General features: G+C 43.6%; 1 protein-coding gene across 4 annotated transcripts in view; it reads right to left on the reverse strand.

Moving 5' to 3' along the window:
• The window catches only part of Ryr3 (ryanodine receptor 3), a 527473-nt gene extending 520727 nt beyond the window's left edge, over positions 1-6746 (reverse strand). For all 4 annotated transcript variants that reach the window (XR_005877312.1, XM_040746007.1, XM_040746008.1 and 1 more), the window contains exon 1: positions 6437-6746. Coding sequence is in view for 3 of the 4 variants with exons in the window: in XM_040746007.1 (XP_040601941.1) it covers positions 6437-6487 (51 nt within the window). In the remaining variant the exon portion in view is untranslated. The remainder of the gene's footprint in view (positions 1-6436) is intronic.
• Positions 6747-14265: the final 7519 nt, after the last annotated feature.

Below are 14265 nucleotides of genomic sequence, written 5' to 3' on the forward strand. Positions count from 1 at the left end.
TGAACTAACCATTTCACAGTTCAGTTTTCTTGATAGAAAAAATGTCTTGAGACAATGCCTTGCCCCAAAGGTAAACAAAGAAGAGAGATACCTTGTGCGTGGGTCATGTTGACACTGAAGCCAGCCTACACTTTCATTCCCAGATTTCATTACAGCTGCTCTGTTGTGATCACCACACTGGCTCCTTCTTATAACATGAACTGACTCGGTAGGGAAAGTATTGATGGAGAGTACTGCCAGCTGTAGCTCTGCCTCCAGAGTTCCTTCTTGCTTCCTTTGTACTTTAAAATACACAGAAGCCAGCAACTACCACCCAGAGAAAAGTGTAGTTTCTGAATATCACTGTAATCTGATTTTAGGATGGAATGTTTTCTTTTTCTTGGGCATTGAATGAAATGATAGCTAATCCCAAGGAGACATGCCAATGCAATGGTCACCCTAAGTCAATGGAGGATTTACTGTCCAGGGATACAGAAAAAGGAAAGGGGGGAGGGAATAGCTCCCTGAGATACAGAAAGGAAGTAGTGTGAGGGGTGTGGCTCTTTGAAATACTGGATCATCAGTCTCACACCAATCTGGATTTTGTTTTCTAACAACCCAGAATCAGGAATGACACAAGGGAGGAGAAGAAGAAGAAGGAAAAAAAAAACTTGGCAGCTCAGCCGGCTCATCCCTGTAGCAGGATCTGGGGTAAGGTGCCAGCACTTTTTCTTCTCTCTTTCTGAACTGACGAGATGCTGTGAGGGCAAAACTCACTGAACCAAGGCAAACTGCAGTGGCTGGAAGTGTGTCCCTAAAATACCTCAAACCAGAGGATCTCTGTGAGGATATCAACCTAACACCTGCAAGACCAACAAGGCCCCCTGAGGAGAATGTTCACCCTACAGTCTTAGTCCTAACTGGGTTGGACTCCCCATCACAATGGCATCTATTTGCAACTGCTTCCAAAGTGATTTTTTGCAAAAAGCCCTAATCCTCAAGCAAATAACAGATAAGAGAAAGAGCAAAGGCCCTCGGTGGGAAACCTATACTGTTTTAAAGGAAAGCTAGTCTCTGAGAGAAAGGAATAATGAACTTTAAAAGAGAGTGGAGGGGGAATGGGAAGGAAAGTTTTGCAAATAAGAGCTGTGGTGTTAAATATTAAAAATACTAGTGACACCTGCAACTTTGGTGATGTTCTGAGAGGACAATAAACACCTGAGTATTTGGCTAGGCAGCTGGGTTCCCAGGAGCCTACCTGGTTATGTGTGTCATAACTTGATTTTCATATTCTCTAAAGAGACAGCTTGAAAGAAGCTGAGGTTCATTATAGTCAAATGATCACAAAGAAGTATCAGGGTGACATCCACTCTGGATGGGTTGAAGGCAAAGAACACGGAAGAGAGATGGGGAATCACCCTGGTATTTTTCCATCAAGAGCCAATCGCATGAAGGACTGATTTCCTGTTGGAGGACAGACACAATGACAGTGCCCTATGAAATGTGCCTGCTTTTGTCATTGGGAGTATTTTTGGAATTACTGTTGCCTTTCATGACTCTCCTAGTAAGGCAGATTCTCCATAGAGTGTGAAACAAACAAACAAAAATACTCAGTTTTCTTAAATGACTCATTCAAGGTCACAAATGAGCTAATATAAAAAATAAAAATTCCTCTAAGTTCAATTTTTTATTACAGCCTTCTGCTCCTACTGGATAAATTTTATATTGAGGGTATCTTTATGAATAGAGCTAATTTAGAAAGGTTTATCTTGGCATGAAATTGAGGAAAAGGAGCTATAGTAGAGCATCCTGAAGACAGGGGCCTCCTCAATTGACACAGAGAGGGTAAGAGGATGAAAAGGGTGCATCAGGAAAAATCATGGGGTCAGTAAATGTAAAATTCTTTAAATAGCAATACAAAGGGAAAGCCAGGGGATAAAGTAAAATAAATAATCATACAGCAATCAAAGAGGCAAATATGGATATAAATCTATTCAAATACCAACTTTTAAAAAATAAGCATTAGAATATTTTGCTCTCCAGGTAAATTTCTCCCACTCATTTCCATTTCAACATTCCCCCCACTTCAGAACAGCCCAAAAGAGCTAAAGAAGTATACTCAGTGTACATTACATGAATGTTAGGAATAAACTTAAAGTTTTGCTAGGAAAAAAAACATTTCCCTTAAGTGCCCTCATCTTTCCTTAATATTGTCTTTAAAAATTAAATGAGGGCATTAGTCATGCACCCCTCAATTGCAGACTGGCTTCTTCTATGGTCTCAATTTTTGTAATGGGCTGCATCTCATGCTAAACATTCCCAAGCTTGCAGTCATCATCATTCTCTTTCAAAGACACAGAAGCTAAAAACTCTGGTCAACCCTGGTCATGAGCATTTGGGTTACAGCAAGATAAGAGTCACAATGCTCTAATGCAAAAGCAGTTTTCCCAGCTCAACTTGGTTACTTGGGAGAAAGGACCTTGCTTCCTGCTCACACCCATTAGAGGCATTTCACAGGGAAAAGAATATTGTGTACACTAGTCCACTGGTACAGAATCAAACCAATTCTGAGAAACTGTCAAGAAAGAGACTGTGAAGGTGGAAAGCCCTGTAGTGACCTTGGAGGCCAATTTTAATATCTACCCTCATGCAGCAGTAGAACCCCTGGTCAGCCCAGCAGCAGTCCATACCTGGGCGTCTAGGGTCTGCCTTCAGTACTGTCTCTAGTCTTCTCTCTTGCACTAGAAGACTGTTTTTAACATCTTTCCTATTGGCATCCTGAGTAAAAGTATCTGACTTTATGAGCTGGGAAGTAAACACACAATGCCTACAAAGAGAAGCAAGCTAGAAGCCACAAGCCAACAGATGAATGTTCACCAGCACTCCAGCCAGGGGCCATGAGTTTCACTGGGGCAGAATTCACATCAGTGGTAGAAATCTAATGCAAGGATGTGTCTGAAGCACCATGGTTGGATGGGAGCAGTCCTTGACCTTCAGTTCAAATACCTTTCCATGTTCAAGTGCAGCTCAGGGCCAAAGGAGAACAACTTAGATGCGGCTCAGCTCAGCAGCCTGTGACCAAGCTTTAATAGATATGGACGCCTACCTTACCCCAAGCTTTGCTTTAATTCCCTGTATGATAGAATGAAGTTAACAAGGAGAGGTTAAAAACAGCAGGTGATGGCTCAGAGCCTTGTTGTAATTGTAAATGGCTACTGTAGTCTAGGGGAAAACAGCATCTCCCTGGCACTCTTGAAGCCAGCCACTCTGCCAACTGTCTGAAGACAGGGTAATTGTCACTCTTCTCCCCACAACTTCTCGTTTTCGTATCAGTGGCTGGCAGGTTTATCTGCTTCTGAGCAGCTTTAGAGCCACGTCAGTGGCACTGGCTACGTCAGCAAGCGCAATTGGAAGGGAGGAGAATGCCAATGCCAACATTAGTGGGAGAGAAAATTCTAGCCTTAAGAAGAAGACGATTCTTCTTCCTGCCTCTCAACATAATAGACACAGCTTCTAGTGTCTTCAGACTTTATGAAGTTTCATCGCACCTTCCAAACCCTTTGTTGTAGACCTGCACTTACTTAAGAAACAGTGGATTTCAAATACCCTTAACCTTAGAACCTTGAGTCACATTTTTAAGTCGCCCCAATCTGTCCATGGGGGATTTCCTCAGTTATCAGTGCCTAGATGGTTCTAATAATGATATTAACAACAACACCAATTCAAAAGTATCTAAAGCCACAACAAGCACACCTAGGCTGCCTTCTAGCTCATTTCATGCCATCAATAATTCTAGCTACTTTCCCTGTTGCCACTAGTGTAATCCACATGACATCATAATCACCCACAATTTGATTAGGGCCTATGGCACAATGCTAGTACATGGTTTATTTTTAAAGTAAATGTAAAAGCCTCTGCTCTCTGAAACAGCAATCCTGTAAAGTTCACAGCTGCAAAAGGATGATTCTGTTTCATTGTCAAATAGTCACCTCTGGTCCAAAACAATGCTAAGGTGAGTGACACATGGCCAACATGCTTTAGAAGATTGTGATTGTGAGGAAGAAAAAATGCTAATGTAGAAGTGAGCAGGTGAGTTCAAAGTGAAACGCCTTGTACTGCACAGGTGTATTGGAAGGTGAAAATTTGACCCTGATAGAATAGCATAGTGATTCTTGTCTCTCTGAAAAACAGAAAGATAATGTCAAATTATTGTGCAGAGATCGAGCTTATGATTCCTGAGTTCCAATAAATTGTTTCATCTAATTCATGGCTAATGAGGGACAGAGTCAAACTGAGAAAACTGCAGGTTTTCATCTGCGTGGACTCCTCATGTTTAAACCTCTGGAGCAAGCCTCACAGCTCCATTGGGAGTTTAAACTTAATATTACATAATGACTGTTACCAGTAACTTTCTGGGCAACCCCAGGCAAGTCATTTGATTTCCTGTACCTCTCTCTGTTCCAAGTAGGAATAAGATGAGAATTGTAAGCTATTCTGTGGGATGAAGAACTAAGAACACGCCTAAACCAATACTTCCAATGATTACAGTGAAGAAAGAACTGATTTTGTCACACTTAGCGCCATTCACCCCCATGGTGACCTTAGTTCTCCCTCTGAGCTGTGTGGATATTAAGTACTCTGCAACAGGGTTCTTTACCAGGGTGCCTGAACCTCACAGGGTCTCTAGATTGCTTTAAAGGGGGTCCATGTGCTCTGAACTCCACGAAGCTCGTGATACAAAACTTAACCATTGCTACAGGTGTTCTCTACTACAGCAACATTGTCCGGCATTGGGGGTAAGGCTGGGAAGATGGTTACAGAACCCAAGAAAAGCAGCTTGCATGAAGACGTGAAGAAAGTCTCCGGGTTTCTAATTTTAAGTCTTGAGTCACATCTTCAAGTTTCCCCAATCTGTCCAAGAGGGATTTCCTCCGTTATTAGTGCCTAGGTGTTTCTAATAATGATCAGTAACACCACCACCTGCGTGCACTGAGGAGGGCACACAACTAGAAGCACCTCCTCTGTATGCCGTTCAGTACCGAGGACACCTGTTGGAGGGAGAGCAGAAGGGTCCCGCAGGGCTCTGGGAAGAACAGACAGTTTGCTGGCCATAGTTGTGTGTAGTGTAAAGATAAACCAGGGAGAAGTAGAAGAGTGTCTGGACTTTCAGAAGGATTAGGATGGCGGTGGGTACTTCCTAATCTCCTAGGCAAGACCCAGGACTGAGCCTTTGACCAAGAAACCATGTTTGAAAAACCAGACGACAGAAGGGAGGGGGTGTTGAAAATAATTAGAAGGGAACTCTTCAAATAGGGAGGGAATGTTCCAAAAGATGGAGGTTGTCATCCTCTGTGATCAGGTCAGAAAGAAGCAGGGCGCTCCTAAAGAGGACAGTGGAGACAAGAATTTCATTCTAATTCTCCAGACCTAGATAGCACGCGTAAAATCACTTAGCACTTACAAAGCATTCTACAGTTTAAAATATTATGGCGTTCACAATCTCATTTAATTCTTATCTGCCAGGAAATGCTAGTTACATTTTCTTCCATTTTACACAAAAGGAAACTGAGACTAGGTAGAGAGGATTATGTGATCTAGCTGTTCAAGGTCACGTGGCTGAAATCAGCCCTAGGAAGCAACTGGGTGCCCCTCGCCCTTCAAGGTGGTCGTCCACCTTGAAGTGTTAACTCTTCAAGGAGAAGGCTGACATAGCTGCACTAGACTTTGCCCTGCTCTCAAAATCTGGGATGGAGCATTGCCCTCCAGTGCCAAGAAGGGGACCTGATGACGCGGAGCCACAGAACGGGATTTCCCTATTCTGCAGGGTTCTTGGGAGCCTGGAGCAAAAGCCTTAGCTTGCACACACCCGCGAGTGAGTCAAGGAAGGCTTAGCAGCAGTTGCTGGACAGAGATTCAAAGAGCGAGGAGAGGGACAGCATTAGGTGAATTCCCTTCAGAGCGGTCCCAGCACTGTCACCAACAGCAGGCATCGGTTTCTGGACCCGGGTCCCCACTCTCACCGCTGCCCCATTGACTCCTTTCTTGGCGGTCCCCTAGAACCTGAGGAAAGGGACCGGGTAAAGTGTGGAGGTGACAGGAGGCCGGTCGTGGAGCACCTCTGATCTTCTGTGTCTGAGCAATCCCGAGAAGCCCAGCTTGAAGTTTGGGCATCAAAGGTTTCAGACCAAGTAGCGAGTTGCCCCAAGAGCGAGCGGTCCCGGGTGGGAGATCTGAGAGAGAGGGGTGGCGGCACGGAAAGAGAAAGGGGAAAGGCTGGAGAAGGTGCCATTTCCCACGCAGCCCCTCGCCGCCCGGCGGGTAGGTGGCTGATCCGCCTCTGCAGCCCGCGAGTGCGGAGAACGCGCCCCACACCAAGGCGCAGCGCAGCGCAGCCCCTCCTCGCCACGCCGCGCTCCTCCCCACCTGCCCGCCGCCTCGCCCGGCCGCCGAGACTCACAGTCCGCAGAAACTGGATCTCATCCTCGCCTCCTTCTCCCGCTTCGGCCATGGCTCTCGGGGCGTGCGCGGCGCCCCAGCTTCGGGCGCCTCTGTTTCCCCCAGGCAGCGGCGTGCGCTGACTGCCACTCTGCCGTTGCTCTTTCTCCTCCTCGTCGTCCTCCTCCTCCCGCTTCTTGCTCAGCCTCAGCAGCGCCTAGCTAATCCCCGACCATATAGGGAGCTGGGCTAACACTTGACTGCACTGCAGAGCGCCAATGCCAGGCGAGCAGCCCGCCCACCCCTAGCTCCTCTCGCACCAGCCAAGTGCGCGGCAGCCACGGACTCCGCGGACAGCGCAGCGCGGCGCGCGCCAGGCGGGTGTGGGGCAGAGCCTGGGACCCGGGCTGGCGCCGTGGAGCCTCCCCCGCACCGCACCGCACCGCACCGCACAGCACATTCGGTGGAGACGCGCGCCCCGCCGCGACGGGAAGATGGCTCTTACACAAAGGCCAGTTGCTTAGATTCAGCGCCCCCAAATTGGGCACCAACCCTCAAGATTGACAGATTGATCCACTTTGCTTGTGGTTGTGTGTGTGTGTGTGTGTGAGAGAGAGAGAGAGAGAGAGAGAGAGAGAGAGAGAGACAGAGAGAGACAGAGACAGACACAGAGACAGAGACAGAGACAGAGACAGAGAGACAGAGACAGACAGAGAGATAGAGAGACAGAGAGGGGGGAGGGAGAGAGAGAGAGAGAGACCTAGAACATGGTGTTGACCATCACCATCCGTGGAAGACTGTTGGCATGTACCTTTGTTTTTCATCCAGCAAGAGAAAGGTGCTATGACTGTTCATTCATAACAAAGTTTGTAACTCTGTGTAGCTCATCTTGCATCAGAAAACCACTCTATAATTTGATAAGGGGGTACAATAATCAGAATGCACAAAAGAGTGGGTACAGTAACCAGAATGCACATTACATATGTAGGAAATTGTCGACTAACAAACGCAATAAACACTTTTAAAAATACAAAAAAAAATCTGATAGGACACACTACACCTCCACTGAATAAAGAAGCAATAGTCCCAAGGAGCTTCAGGTGGCTCCCATTCTGCCCTCCATTTTGAGGTTAGACGACATTAGAATCATTTCCTTCTGTGCATCCTTACCCTTACTCTGCACTTTAGACTTCCAGACCCGTCGACTCTGAGGAGAGCAGAGGTGAGTAAGTACATACAACAGGTCCCAGAAGGCTAGTAGGCACCCAGCCATAGGCAGCTCTTTAGGATTTGGGAGCAGTCATATGGGTCCTCTGAAGACTTCCGGTGCAGGATGTCCCTTCTGTATGCTGGTCAAGACGTTTCCTGGCAAAAGAAATGTTTAAAAGAAAGAGCCTTAAGGACGGATGTAGTCAAGTGGCAACTCTTGGTTTAAATCTAGCAACTCCTCTAAAGCCTGTCTGGAACAATCATACCATGTATACATTGTGGCATTTTACATTTTGGGAGCCAGCTGGCCATGCTTACCTCTATGACCTATCTTTGGATAAAGATTCTTCTTATCTCCATCACTGGGGACAAGAGTCCATTTTTAAAGGCCAAGGCCTCTTGGATCTCTAAATCCTCAGGAAACTGATCAGCCACCTTTAGAACTTCAGCAGAACCCACAGAACAATGAGATACTGCCAGGATGTTCAAAATTGATGAAAGTCAATAAGGAAGCCAAGCGCATTTGACTATGCAACTGACACCATTGTAGCTGAAGGACAGCCTATTGGGCCAGATAAAATGTTTCATTTTAGTACTTTTAATACTTTGTACCTTTTACACTCACAGTTCATTAAGTTCTGAAAATATCACTGACTAATGAAATAAGGTATTTTTGTATTTGTTTACTCCAGCTTACTTGTCACATAAAAGGGACTCTTGGGTGAGTTTTATCAACAAGAAAAACAGAACTTTAGTGTTCAAGTGAAAAATGGCCAATATCATATAAATAAGCATCTCATTCACTATGCATTATTATACATGGTGGCCAATTACACAGACAGTGTTAATGGGGACAGGGTTGTATATTCTATTCCAAAATGGCTGGTTAGTTTCATTCTATTTGTGAGTTAAGGACCTGGCCCCTTCACTTTGTCCCAAAACCTCATAAATCTTTGTTCACTTAGCAAAAAGACGACAGTATTGGATACAGCAACAAAACTATTCTTGAGGGCATAGGAACTAAGAGATCACATTTGATTTTTTTTCTTTGCGCATGTGGACCAATAGTGAACTGTATATAACACTAAACTTGCTTTCAATGACATTCCAGCATCACCTCCTGTGATGACGAATCTTGGTTGTCAACTTGACACACCTGGGGAGATGGAACCTCAGTTGAGGAATTGCATCCATCAGATTGGCCTGTGGTCAAGTCTGTGGGAACATTTTCTTGATTGCTAATTAATGGAGGAGGGCCCAGACCACTGTGGAGGTATCATCTTTGAGTGCTTGGTCCTTGTATAAGAAAGCTAGGTAAATCCATGGGCATCATTTCTTCATGGTCTCTGCTTCAAGGTCCTACATTGATGTCTAACTAGGGTTACTATTGCTGTGATGAAACACCATGACCTAAAACAACTTGAGGAGGAAAGGGTTCATCTGCCTTAAGCTTCCTCATCTCTGTTCATCACTGAAGAGAGTCACCACAGGAACAGGAACAGGGCAGGAACCTGGAGGCTAGGGCTATTGCAGAAGCCTCACATGGGTGCTGCTTACTTTCCCGTGACTTGCTCAGTATATTTCCTTGCAGAACCCAGGACCACTAGAGTAGAGGTGACCCCACTCACAATGGTGCCTACACACACACTAATCACTTATGAGAAAATGCCCCACAGCCTTGCCTGCAGCCTGATCTTCTAGAGGCATTTTCTCAATTGAGGCTCCCCTCTCTCATGTTACTCTAGCTTGTGTGGAGTTGACATAAAACTAGCCAGCACAGTTGGCTCCCCTTGATCAACTGTAACCTACAAGTTAAAATAAATCCTTTCCTCTCCAAGTTGTGTTTGGCCATGATATTTATCACAACAACTGAAAGCACACTAGAAACATCCCCTAACTATAGACATCTATTTGCTGAAGTGCATTTCTCTAGCTAATTATGCTTATGCTTTTGATCTATACTGACTCAGGTTCCACTTAGAGAAAGGAGAAAGGCAATAATTTTAAGAACTGTAGAGTTGAGGGAGCTGACTCTGCTAGCACTGTTATTTTTAATACATAATCATATTTGTGAATACTATCAATATATTGACTGAATATTTATGTTTCATTCAGCAAAGGAAAAAAACTTCCTGCGTTTTGACTTGGATATTTAAATCATGAATCTCTTCTACATGTGCTAGGACAGAAGACATCTCTATTGTGATGGTTAATTTCCTTTGTCAACTTCAATGGACTTAGACTCACCATGAAAACATTCTTCCATCTCTGTCTATGATGGAGTTTCCAGAAAACTTTAACAGAGGGGGAAAGACTTACCCTGAAATTGGACAGCACTATAGCATAATCTGGAGACAGACTAAATAAAAAGGAGAAAGTGAACTGAGCACTGGTATCCCGCCTCCTGTGCTGTGCTGTGTGTGTGTGTGTGTGTGTGTGTGTGTGTGTGTGTGGTCTGTCTGTCTGTCTGTCTTCTGTCTGTGTCTGAGTGTGTCTCTGTCTGTCCATTTGTCTGTCGACACAATATGACCAGGAATCTCAAGTTTCTGCCATGTCTTCCCCACCATGATAAACAGTGCCCTCAAACTGTGAGACAAGATGGACTCTATCTTCTTCAAGCTGTTTGTGTCAGGCATTCTGCCACAGCAAAGAGATAAGTAACTAACTCAGCCACCTGTAAGCTCATGAAGAGAAGTAGTTTAAAAGTACACCTGAAGAAGCATGGAAAACACATTTTTACAGACTTTTTAGTGTTTAGAAGTGACTATTATTCATTTCTAAGACATCTACAATAAGCAGCTAAGTTGGTATCTATCCTTGCTCTACTGACTTAGGAGCAACTCCAAAGTTCTTTTCTTCATTAGATGAGGTGATAGGTGTGTGAAAATGCATTTCTTCTTCTGGTGATATCTGTTTCTCTCCCAGAAGAGCTACAGACATTGAAATACTTAACACAGGCAAGGATCTACGATCACATGTATCTCCCTGAAACTGAACTCCTCCTCCTTCTGTTTGTCTGTCCCCTTCCCTTCCCTCCCCTTCCTCTCCTTTTTTTTTTGTAATATCTTAAGATAGAAAGACTATATTAAAGGTCAAAGTTTACACACCCCTCTGGTGCAACACTCCTAAGACAATCAAAACAGGGACTCTGTTTCGGGGGCACATGAGTGAGCTGAACATGCTTGCAAAGGCTTTCTCTGTGCTATACATTGAACTTCTTCACCCTCGAGAACCTCCAGCTATGACAAGTTGCTAAAGCAGCAGCTGAAGCTACCAGCACTATCAAAGTTTGTATGCAAGTGTTGCTGGGTCAGCCTGCAATTAACAAGAACTCGAGCTGTTGTGCACTGCACTCATATTGACATCATTCATAAGATGAGGGTTTGAGACCCATGGTAAACAACACCATTTAAGAGTTGCATGACTCTGAGTAAAGATTTGAATTCTTAGAGTCTGCTTCATCTCCCAGGGGATGGAGGTGAATATACCTACTTCTTTGGGTTCCTTTAAGCAAAATCAGATCACTTGGTGGTTATAAAATGCTTTGCTCAGTATAGGAACTGGAGAGATGGTTCAGCAGTGAGCACCAGTGTTCTGGAGGACCTGAATTTGCATTCACATCAGGTGCCTCATAACTCCCTATAACTACAGCTCCAGGGGTTCCAACGCCTCTGGCTTCTGCAGGTAGCTGCATTCTCATGCACATGCCACCCCTGGCACACAAACACTAAAAAAAATAATTTTTAAAATCTTTTTTTAAGTGTTCCATATAAAAGCCCTGAGAGACAGCTTGCTGGTCTGTCTCTACCTTTCTCCTGTGCTGTGGTTTCCACTGCCTGCCTTGCAGGTATGTTTGTGTTCCTGCATTTCTTTAAGTTCTCTTGACATTTGATTTTAATGAGTTTTTACTCACATAGAAGGAACTTCTGGCTTCTTAAAATAATTCCCAGTCACAATAAGCAAAATATCCTGGCAGAGCTCATATGCTGCAAGTTAATGGTGTATATCAGTACTGTTTCTTTCGTGTTTGTGTCTAGGAGCGTTTTTTCTGAGCTGTATTATGCCTTTATCTTTAATGAGAAATGTATTCTGTTGCTATGGCACATTGAAATGTATGGCTTCCTCCAGGAGGTGGAATTGTTAGTACAGATCTTCCCCATTCAGGTTTCCACCCCTGGGCTTGATAGGATTAAAAACCAATGCCTCCTGGAACTATACTTAATCAGATAAGTCTCACTTACACTAACCTGGATGCCTTTGATTTCTAATGTCTGCATTTTAATTCTTCCCACTGCTCTGTAGCACAGATATATTAAAGCTGCTGCCATCACCAACCCGCCCTGACTCACTGCAGCTTGAATAGTTACTGCCGAAATAGGATGACACACAGTGGGAAAGAGACCAGTATAGTTTTATGTCATCTATTTCAGGTGTCAGGGCAAGACCCACATTTCTGTAGATGAAAATGTAGGTAAATGACTTTGATTCTGACGCTATGGTAGTTTTTCTATGCCAACCTTTGAGTTCAACCTGTCCCTACACCGTGTTCTCAACAGACCTCATTTCCAACTTATTTAAGCAGGCAGAAATTCCTTTAAAATAACTCGCACAATTTAACAAAGCAGATCTTCCTTCTCTCTGCATGACAAGGATGCATAATTTTCTGTTGGTATTCAGAGTGCCGGTGTCTTGGGATGCAAGCTATGCTTTGAAATTTCCTTTTCAATATGTCACCAGCGCTGCCAGCAGGCATGGCAGAATGTTGCTGGACTCTACACAAGATCCTTGCGGGGCTCCCGAGTGGCTCCTGTTGCTCTGGTCTAAGTTTAAAATAAGAATGGGATATTCTAAATTCTTATCCATTGCATAAATACAGCCCAAAAGTTGGGAGGACAGAACCATTGTGGTCTAGTGCATCTACAGACCAGCAAAAAAATGTTCAGTATATCATGGGTTTGTAAGCTTTCTATGTTGCCATTTAAGCACACTGAAATCTCACTGGTGATGGCTGTTTTCATTTTACAAAAGCATAGGTTGTTTTAAGCTAAAACAGGAGAAAAGATAAATGTGACCTACAATAACTCCCTATATCATCTCTTTTTCTACGTGCATGCATATACTTGTGTGTGAACACACACACACACACACACACACACACACACACTTACCTAGATTATCAGCAATCAATACTAATTTTGGAAACCCTGATAAAAAGTCAGCTCCTGGGTTGTGGAGATGGCTGGGTGGATAAAAGTACATGCCACCAAGCATGACAACTTGATTTTAATCCCCAGAACCCATGTAATGGAATTTAATAAACAACTCCTGCAGGGTGTCCTCTGACCACTCTCCCCCCCACACACACACATGACACAGCATGAGTATGCCCACACTAAGTAAACTAGTTAATTATAAGTTAAAAGAAAAGTGAGTTTCGGCCGGGTGTTGGTGGCACATGCCTTTAATCCCAGCATTCGGGAGGCAGAGGCAGGCAGATCTCTGGAGGCCAGCCTGGTTTACAGAGCTAGCTCCAGGACAGTCTCCAAAACAATACAGAGAAACCCTGTCTCGAAAAACCAAAAAATAAAAAATAAAAAAACCTACCGAAACGTGAGTTCCACCACTGCTAGGCAAACTGCATTGGTAAAAGATTAGACTGCATTAATAAAAGTTGGGACTAGGTCACTAGTCTCCAAGTTCTTTCCTTAGTGTTTATTTTCCATGTTTCTTTGTAACTGAACTTGGGGTGATATCACAGCATGCACAAGATCTTTGGGTGCATATTTAATTGCAAATAATATCGTTCTATCCTAAGTAAACTTGAAGTTTTAAGTGAATTTACTAAGCTCAAAATCTTTGAAATACATGTATGCGAGATTCTCTTTGTGGTTAGCTAGAGCCTGTCACCTGACTACTCTTTAAAACTAACACAAATGACAAAAGGAAGGAAGGCCAGGTTGAAGTTAATCTTAAGGACTCTTAAGTTGAATGCTTGTCACACACAATACAGCATGTTCACAAATTTAGGGACTGGTGGAACTGCATTTTAGGTGGTTCCTAAAGCCTTCACAAAAGCATAGCATAGATTTATTAAATTATATAACTCACAGGGATTTTTTCTGGGTACTTCTTTTTAGTTTATACAAAAGCATTATGGTCTATAACTTCATAATATGAAATGTCAGAAGTACATTGTATTCAATTACTTTCCATTTCACCATTGTAGTCTTTGTGTCTTGTTAATCAGTATTTTCTGAAACAACTCCCTATCTTGGAGTGCCTTCTCTGTCTCTATCCTGGTTCTTCTCCTTAAAAGACTGTTCCTTCTCTGTTCCTTCTGATGACCTCATTTCCCCCTCTCATGAGATATGAGTAGCTCAGAATCCCTTCCTGTCCCCACTTCATCCTCTGAACACTAGATTCAGGTTGTCTCCACTAGCCATTGTTACCTCTGTGTTCACATGTTTACTGTCCAATTAATTACCAAATTTATTTTTCTAGCCCTCACGCTATATGTTACATGTATCACTTGTTCTTCAAATACAGAATGTTTAAGACAGAATTTAAATCATCCTTTTCCATTTATAACCAGGTTTTTTTCCTCCTTCCAACATCTCTATACTTATTACCATCCTAAGTGTA

This window comes from Mesocricetus auratus, unplaced genomic scaffold (genome assembly GCF_017639785.1).
Source record: "Mesocricetus auratus isolate SY011 unplaced genomic scaffold, BCM_Maur_2.0 Super-Scaffold_100004, whole genome shotgun sequence".
Classification (NCBI taxonomy): domain Eukaryota; kingdom Metazoa; phylum Chordata; class Mammalia; order Rodentia; family Cricetidae; genus Mesocricetus; species Mesocricetus auratus.